Below are 8,767 nucleotides of genomic sequence, written 5' to 3'. Positions count from 1 at the left end.
GTATAAATTATCCGCTCATCAGATGTCCATTCCACATTGTGTGAGGGTTGTTAATTAATTTGGTTTTCCTTGACTCTAAGTGACCCCATTAGTGTTGACTTAGGACTTAGGGATTGAGATTAATTATGCCTAGTTGACTTATCCTCGATGTAGGGTTAACTAATTGGGATTAATCCACACACAATTACCATGTTTGTGGTCCACAACTAGGATAGCAAGCCCTCATTACCCAATCCTTGCCAAGAGCTCTTTTTAGCATTTAATTGCCCTTTTATTGCTTTCTTTGATTGCTTTGACTTTTAATTTCTTGCATGCTAAGTTACCTTCTTGCACCTTAATTTCTTGCTATTTACATTACTTGCCCTCTCTTGCATTCCCAATTCCCCATGCTCTCTCTCATAGCCAATAATTGTGCACATTATTGCAACTCCTAGGGAAGACGACCCGGGAGCTAAATACTCTCGGTTTATATTTTGTTTTGTATTGTGATGACATTTGATTGATGATCAATTGTTGGGTTTGAACTATACTTAAAACGCCTATTCCATTTTGATAATCAAATTCCTAACCCATGCTTTTGGTCATTGTCACTTACCACATGACCAAGAAACTTCACCTCATTCTTCCAAAACTCGCATTTAGATAACTTGCGTACAATTTTCTCTCCTTCAAGATTTGTAGCATAGTTCGCAAGTGACCCGCATGTTTTGCTTTGGTTTTGGAATAGATGAGAATGTCATCAATGAAGATGACAACGAATTTATCTAAGAACGGACAGAAGATTCATTTCATGTAGTTCATAAACACTGCCGGGGCATTGGTTAACCCTAAAGATATTACCGCGTATTCGTAGTGACCGTATCACGTTCTAAAAGCAGTCTTCGGAATGTCCTCGTCTCTAACCCTTATCTGATGATACCCGGATCGCAAGTCAATCTTGAAAAATACTCCAGCTCCCTGAAGTTGATCCATTAAGTCGTCGATCCTTGGTAGTGGATACTTATTCTTCACGGTAACTTTGTTCAACTGCTGATAGTCAACACATAGGTGCATGCTCCATCCTTCTTCTTCCCTAGTAACACTGGCACTCCCCACGGAGAAACACTCAGTCGAATGAAGCATTTACCCATTAAATCTTCTAGCTGAGCCTTAAGCTCAGCCATCTCTAAAGGTGACATCCGATAAGGAGCACTCGAGATCGGACCTATCCCAGGCACTAACTCAATTGCAAACTCGACCTCTCGATTGAGAGGGAATTCATTAATGTCATCTGGAAAAACCTCAGGAAATTCACAAACAATTGGAATTTGCTTTAAGCTTTGTTCATCTCCCGAAACACCCGCCGTTAATAGCATAACACCTTGGCATTTACATCCAAAATAGTTCACTGTCATAGAGTTCAAATAGTATCTATTCACCACAACCGGCCCTTCCGACCCTTTTGGCATAAAGTATACTGATTTCTCAGAATAATTAAGCAAAATATGATTCCTAGATAATCAATCCAGTCCCAAAATGAGATCCAAACCGGTCATTGATAAACAAATCAAATCATACAATAGAATATGTTGACATAAGGAGGGACATATTTACTAGTTATATCATCGGCAATCACCTGAATCTCAAGACGTTCTTTGAACCAATCATAGACTTTAATGAGATAAGTAAACCAAAGGAACTCCCCCTCTAAGAACCGTATATGAGAATTTCATCTCATATGGCTTAAACAGAAAAACCCAATACTGGTTGTAACAGAAATGGATATGTTAAATAATAATAAAATTTTGAAAATTATCATTTTTTTGTTTTACCGAAACAAGGAACCATAAAGAAAAAGAAAAGGAGAATTGGATTATTCTTTGTTTACAAATATACAAAACTTTGATCCCTAATACGCCATAAATAGTTCAAACTATATATTTGGTGGAATGTAGGTAGTGGTTATGATTGATTCGATAAAAAAGCAGGAATAGTGTGTATTTTTCGTTGGGGATTTCTTGGAAAAAATTGTCGTATTTTTCTTCCATTTCTTATGAAAGATATTCAGTCCATCAGAATAGAAGTTAAGGAGGGTATTTTTACTTAAATTCTCGATGTAGGTGATACATACATAGTTGGTTCTCATCCTTCAGAGACTACGAGTATAATAGGAGCATCCGTCGACAAAAGGATCCCAAACAAGCAACGGCTTCTAACAATGCTTTCTCAATACTAATGTCTCCTATGATGCATGGGATTTGAAAGCTTCCTGGATCTTTCATCTTTTGGGGAAGCTTTTTCTGTATAATAGCACTGCATTCCTCTGTGAGCACTACAGTTTCCTTTTCTCCCCAGTTCCTTTTCTTGGTCATGAGCTCCTTCAGAAACTTAGCATAGAGTGGCATTTGCTCTAATGCTTCAGCAAAAGGGATGTTGATTTTGAGCCTTTTGAAGATCTCCAAGAACCTATAAAATTGGCCGTCCTTCCCATCTTTTCTTAGCCTCTGCGGGTATGGTGCTTTTGGTACATAGGGCTTCAAGACTTCCTTTGGTGGGGTAGGAGTATGTATCTCTTCTTCCTCTTTGATTTTTGAGTTCTTGTCAGCCTCTTCTTCTTGTAAAGTGTGGCTTGAAGATGCCTCCTTCACCACTTTCCCACGTCTTAATGTGATGACCTTGCATTCCCCCTTGGATTGGTCATGGTATCACTGGAAAATGCATTTGTAGACATGGGTATTTGCTTAGATAGATATCCAAATTGTACTTCCAATTTTTTTATTACTGCTCCTTTGTTGTTTAGAGTGGATCTAAATTCTTCATGGTATGCCTCCAACTTCTTGTCAGTTTGTGCTTGTGTCCCTGCTACATCTTTTGCCATCTTTGCAAGCATGGCCTCTAGTCTTGCAAATTTATCACTGTCATCGCATGGTTGTGAAGTTGAAGATGGTATATTGCGATTGGTTAGATTTTGAGGATGGTTTCTGTGTGATTGTTGATTGGTTTGGAAGGGGGCATTATGTGAGTTGTGGTAAGATCTATGATTGTTTGGTTGATGGTTGAGGTTGCTGTATTGGTTAGAATGGTATGGCTTGTGGTCTTGGGCTTGGTTTTATTGGTTTCTCCACCCAAAGTTTGGGTGGTTCTTCCAACCTAGATTGTAGGTTTTAGCATGGCAATCGTATGGTTGTCTGGGTGGATTGTTCACATAGTTGACCTGCTCCCAATCATATTCAGCTTCTGGACTAGTCCCTTCTTGCACTGGTGCTTAGGTGTTGATTGCTGAGAATTGATTTTTCTCCATTTGCTTGGTGAGAGCTGCCAGTTGGGTTGTGATCACTTTGTTTTTAGCAAGCAGAGCATCCATCTAGTTTAGCTCCATCACCCCCCTCCTTGGGTTCCTATCAGATGCATAAAAGTACTCATTATTGGCCACAGTTTCTATGATGTCTATGGCTTCTTCAATGGTCTTTTTGGTATTGAGGGAACCTCCTAAAGAGTGATCTAAGGCCTTCTTTGCTTCTTCGGACAATCCTTCATAGAAAATGTTCAACTGCACCCACTCATTAAACATATCCGGAGGGGAATCTCCTTGTCAGCTCTTTGTATCTCTCCTAAGCTTCATAGAGACTCTCTCCATCTTATTGTCTAAAGGTTTGTACCTCAATCCTCAACTTGATAATTCTTTCAGGGGATAAAATTTAGCCAGGAACTTGTTCACTATTTCTTTCCAAGTTGTCAAACTCTCATTTGGGAAGGATTCTTGGATGCTTTGTCCCTAAGAAAAAAGGGGAACAAAAGTAGTCTACAAGTGTCAGGGTGAACGCCATTAGCTTTCACTATGTCACAGATTCTCAGAAAAGTGGTCAGATGTTGATTTGGATCTTCCTGAGCATTTCCTCCAAATGAGCAGCTATTCTGAACAAGAGTGATTAGTTGTGGTTTGAGCTCAAAGTTGTTGGAGTGTATGGTGGGTCTCAAGATGCTGCTCCCACAATTCCCAAGATTGGGATTGATAAAAGAGCCTAGTACTCTTCTTTCTTGTGGGGGAGCATGATTACCAACAACCTCCTCTTGATGATTGTGTGCTTCACCCTCCATGTTTTGGTTTGGATTCTCTTCTTCCTCTTCTTCACCAACTACCCTTTTTCCTCTTGCCACTGCCTCTCTTTTCAATCTTAGAAATGTCCTCTCAGGTTCAGAATCATAAGAAGTTACAGCTCCTCTCCTCCCTGTCATACATAACGTAGACACAATCCAAAGCAAAAGTGAACACCCTCTTGTTAAAAAGGGTGGGTGAGTAAAGTTTGGTTGATGCAAAGCATCAAACAATTAGTGTGCTTCTGTTAAAATGGCAGTATATACAATGAATATTTGCAAATTCAAGTGCTGGAAGAAATAAAGAAACATAAGGAACTGAAACTAAAGTGGTTAACAAAGTAAAGAAAATGCTTAATCTAAGTACTCATAAACTTAATCATTGTCAATTCAGAATCAATCCCAGCAATGGTGCTATAAACTTGATCACGAAAAATTACTGTATGATTACAATAACTCCTTCGGCAAGTATACCGAATTATCGTCAAGTAAAAACTCACTGAGAGTGAGGTCGATCCCAGGAGGATTGAATGATTGAACAACTTTAGTTCCAGGGTAATTTAGTTAAAGTAATAAAAAATAAGTGTTGAGTGTAGAAATCTAAATGACAGAATTGTAAATGACTTGAAAACTAAAGAAAGCAGTAAAGTGTTGAATGGTACGGAGCATAAAGATAAATTACTGGAATGTAAATGAAAGAAATGTAAATGACTGAATTGTAAAAGGGAATGTGTTGATTGACAAAAATTAAACAAAGATATAAAGAAGAGGGAAGATAAGAATGGGAAAGATTCATTGGGGTTAGGAGATGTTGCATTCTCCGGATCAATTTCAGATCATCTCTTCTTCAATCATGCAACTCATTGACCTCTTGGCAATCATGATTGATTGAATCCCAATTTCTTGGTAATTCAATCTCTCAAATCTTGGAAATCAGCCAATTCCTTGGTCTAATTGCTCATGAAGAGAGATAAACTTGGTCCTTGATTATACCACACATCCTCAGAGATCCAAGTAATGGGTAGATCTAGCGTCACATTTATCTAATCCCAAAATCCTAATCTACTCAATGTGAGAAGGGATTTCAAGCCTGACTTTATGTTTTCTCTTCCAAGGTTCCCATAAAAGCCAAGTTGCATTCAATCTCTTTTCCAAGATGATTGAATGCTATCATAAAGAACGAAATTCCTTCTAGCAAATCAAAGAGCGATGAAGAGTAGAAGAAATTCACTAGTCATTAATCCATCAAGTACAACAGAGCTCCCTCCCCCAATAAGAAGGAGTTTAGCTACTCATAGTTTGAAGAAAGTACAAGAGATGAAAGAAGATGAAAGTAAAAGTAAAGTGAAGTAAAAGTTCTAAGCCCCTTTCAGTGCTCTTCAAGGGGTATTTATACTACTCGTATTACTAGAAATGAGAAATTACAAAAAAAAAAGAAATTACAATTAGAACGAAAAGGAATAATATCTCATTTGTGAGTGGCGTGTGAGCGGCGTGCCATGCCCAGAGTATTGGTATGGCTTGGCGCTCCACGCCCAGGATCCCAAGTGGCACGCCCATGATGATGGTTGACTTGGCGTGCCACGCCCAAGTCTCAAGTGGCATGCCCATGATGCTGGTTAGCTTGGCGTACCATGCCCAGGTCTCAAGTGCCACGCCCATGATGAAGTCTTCAATCTTCTTCTCTGGGAAGCTGGCCTGGCGTGCCACGTCCAGGTCTGGCATGCAATGCCCTTGTTGGTGCAGCAATACTTCCTTTCTAGTCAAGTGAGCTAGCGTGCCATGCCCATTGATGAGAGTTTGGGTTCACAAGCTTGGCGTGCCATGCCCATAGTACCAAGTGACACGCCCAAAGTGATACTCATTTCCTTCTCCTCTGGACAAATGAACTGGCGTGCCACGCCCAGCTTGGAAGATAGAACTGGTGTGCTATGCCCAGCCTGGCGTGCCACGCCCTTGATGAAACTTGGAGAGCCCTTTTCTGGACAGTATGGCTGGCGTGCCACGCCCAGCAGTGGCGTGCCACGCCCATGATGAACCTTCAAAATTCTTCCCTAGAAAAGATAACTGGCATGCCACACCCATTGTAAATCTTCAAGGACACTTCTCTGGTCAAAATGCCTGGCGTGACACGACTAGTAGTGGTGTGCCACGCCCATAATAAACCTTCAAAACTTCTCTTTGGAAAATATAGTTGGCGTGCCACGCCCATAGTGGAACTTGAAGGACTCTCTTCTGAAGACATAGCTGGTGTGCCATGCCCAGCAGTGGCATGCCACGCCCGTTGTTAAGCTTGGAAATCCTTCTCTGGAGAATATAACTGGTGCGCCACACCCAACAGTGGCGTGCCACGCCCATAGTAGATATTGGAAAACCTTCTCTGGATACTATGCCAGACGAGCCACACTCAGCAATGGCGTGCCACGCCCATTGTACATCTTGAAAAGTCTCTTCTGGAGATTATAGCTGGCGTGCCACGCCCAGCAGTGGCGTGCCACGCCCACTTTAAGATCTTGGTGTTTGCTTGATGGGGCACGTCCCACACAAATGCCCAGCACCTTTGCTTGTTTTCTTCCTCTTTTGTTGCTCTTTTCACCTGAAATACAAGCAAGAACTCATCTCAAAGCAAAGTCTTATAAATTTATGATATAGCTCTTATTAATGCATTAAATAAATGAGAATTCATCACTTCTATAGCCCTTTTTGATGAGAGAAAGAGATAGATGATGCAAGTCATCAATGTGTTTGTGTAAGATAGGAGAGATTGCATGTATATTAAGAATGAGTCTGAGAGAGTAAGAGTAACTTGTGTGGAGAAGGATTATCCTTGGTTGATCTATATGTCAAAAAACTCGGTTAATTAGCAAGGCTTTTGAGGTAAAGACTTTGCACAACAAACACACATGTCGCAGGGATTATGGATGCAACCTTACAGACAGAAAATGGGTTACTGATGAGAAATTGGAACTGCGATTGAAGACGCAACCGAAGTTGACACCTAGGGAGGCAATGGAGCATATGAAGGAATATTACAATGTTCAATTAAATGGAAAGATGATTATAAGGGCATTGAAGCAGGCTAGGGAGATTGTTCTCGATAGTGAAAAGACACAATTTGGGAAGATGAAGGACTATTTGAATGAGATACACAAGAGTAATCCAAGGAGCACAGCTCATATGAACACTTTACCCCAGCCACAAGGTCCAAATTTATTTGAGAGAGTGTATATCAATTTTGATGCTTGCAAAAGAGGGTTTAGAAATAGGTGCAGGCCACATATAGGGTTGGATGGGTATTTTTTGAAGGGATATTATGGGAATCAGTTTCTTTTTGCAGTGACGCAAGATGCAAATAACCTTGTATTTGTCATAGCTTTTGGTGTAGTGAGGGTTGAGAACACTGAGAATTGGAAATGGTTTCTAAATTGCCTACAAGATGATTTCAGAGCAAACATGCTATTTGGATGGGATCTGATGTCTGATCAACAAAAGGTATATGAACTATTTTAATTTTTTAGCTTTTCCTGGTATGAGTTGTGGTTAAATGAATTCTGCAATATTCAATTTCATGCAGGGTCTTATTAGGACAGTCAAAGAAGTTATGCCAAATGCATATCATAGGAACTACGTGTTGCATATGTGAAAGAATTGTGAACAGAAATTTCGGGATAAACAAGTGAAGGGGTATGTTTGGAAAGCCACAAGGAGCACTACTCCAGTTCAATTCAAGGCTGCCATAGATAGGTTAAAAAGTGTCAGTCATGGAGCATGGGAATATATAAGTATGTTTGATCCTAAGGTATGGTGCATGGCATTTTTTAGTCACTTCTCTAAGAATGCTGCTGTGACAAACAATATGTGGAGAACTGGAATGCAGTTATAGTGGCGGCTAGGGTCCAATTTTGACATTGTGTGAGGATCTAAAGGTCCACATTATGAAAAAAATAGCCACACACAAGAGAATCCTAGGGGCATACAAAGAAAAACTGGCACCAGTGCAGCAAATGAAGTTGGATAAATGGATTAAGCTAAGAAGTCACAAGTGGAATGCTTAGTAGTGTGGGGACAATGACAAGGTTACTTTTTAAGTCTCCAAAAATCCACACAAGCTTGGGGTTAATCTGAAAAATCACACATGTACCTATAATTTATGGCAGCTCACGGGTTAAGTGTATAATTATATGTTCTATTTGCAAATCTGTTATAACATTTAGAATACCTATTCTATTTTAGCAACATGTAAGATGGTTTAGGTATACTATTTTTTCAGAAACTAAATTTAGATAGGCTATTTTGGATATTCTGTCCTGTAGGTGAATCTTGTGTTTATACTGTTGTAGCAATATCAAGAGTGAGAGTAAAATCAACTAAGGATTTTGTGTCTCTATTCCTCACCATGGAAGCCATAAGAAAAACTTATGATATATGTATCAACCCTGTCCCTAGTAAGGAGTTCTAGAAACTAAATGACTAGTTTAAGAATGATCCACCTAGAATTGTAAGGCCTACTGGTAGACTAACTAAGAGGAGAAAGGAAGCAATTCAACCTCGTGCACCAACCAATGGCCACAAAGTCAGAATGACCTTCCAGGTTACCTGCAGCAAATGTGAAGAAAAAGGGGACTACTTCAAAACGTGCAAAGAAGCTCCTAAAAATCCTAACTGGCAGCCAAAAAGAAAGAAATAGAAAAAG

General features: G+C 39.8%; 1 protein-coding gene across 1 annotated transcript; it reads left to right on the top strand.

Moving 5' to 3' along the window:
• The first annotated feature begins 2,904 nt into the window (after positions 1 to 2,904).
• Positions 2,905 to 7,717, top strand: LOC140178657 (uncharacterized). The gene is made up of 3 exons (XM_072215867.1): positions 2,905 to 2,978; positions 6,939 to 7,566; positions 7,649 to 7,717. Exons 1-3 carry the CDS (start codon positions 2,905 to 2,907, stop codon positions 7,715 to 7,717), a joined length of 771 nt encoding a protein of 256 aa, XP_072071968.1.
• The last annotated feature ends 1,050 nt before the right edge of the window (positions 7,718 to 8,767 follow it).

This window comes from Arachis hypogaea, chromosome 14, assembly GCF_003086295.3.
Source record: "Arachis hypogaea cultivar Tifrunner chromosome 14, arahy.Tifrunner.gnm2.J5K5, whole genome shotgun sequence".
NCBI classification, from domain to species: Eukaryota; Viridiplantae; Streptophyta; class Magnoliopsida; order Fabales; family Fabaceae; genus Arachis; species Arachis hypogaea.
The sequence above is the reverse complement of the archived record's forward strand: the minus strand, read 5'-3'. Positions and strand labels throughout refer to the sequence as shown.

Excerpts from the sequence above, each read along its gene's own strand:
- LOC140178657 (XM_072215867.1), top strand. The coding sequence starts at position 2,905 with ATGGTTGTGAAGTTGAAGATGGTATATTGCGATTGGTTAGATTTTGAG. Across the intron at positions 2,979-6,938 it reads TTCTGTGTGATTGTTGATTG|CAAGGCTTTTGAGGTAAAGA; the intron begins GTTTGGAAGGGG and ends TCGGTTAATTAG. Across the intron at positions 7,567-7,648 it reads TGATGTCTGATCAACAAAAG|GGTCTTATTAGGACAGTCAA; the intron begins GTATATGAACTA and ends AATTTCATGCAG.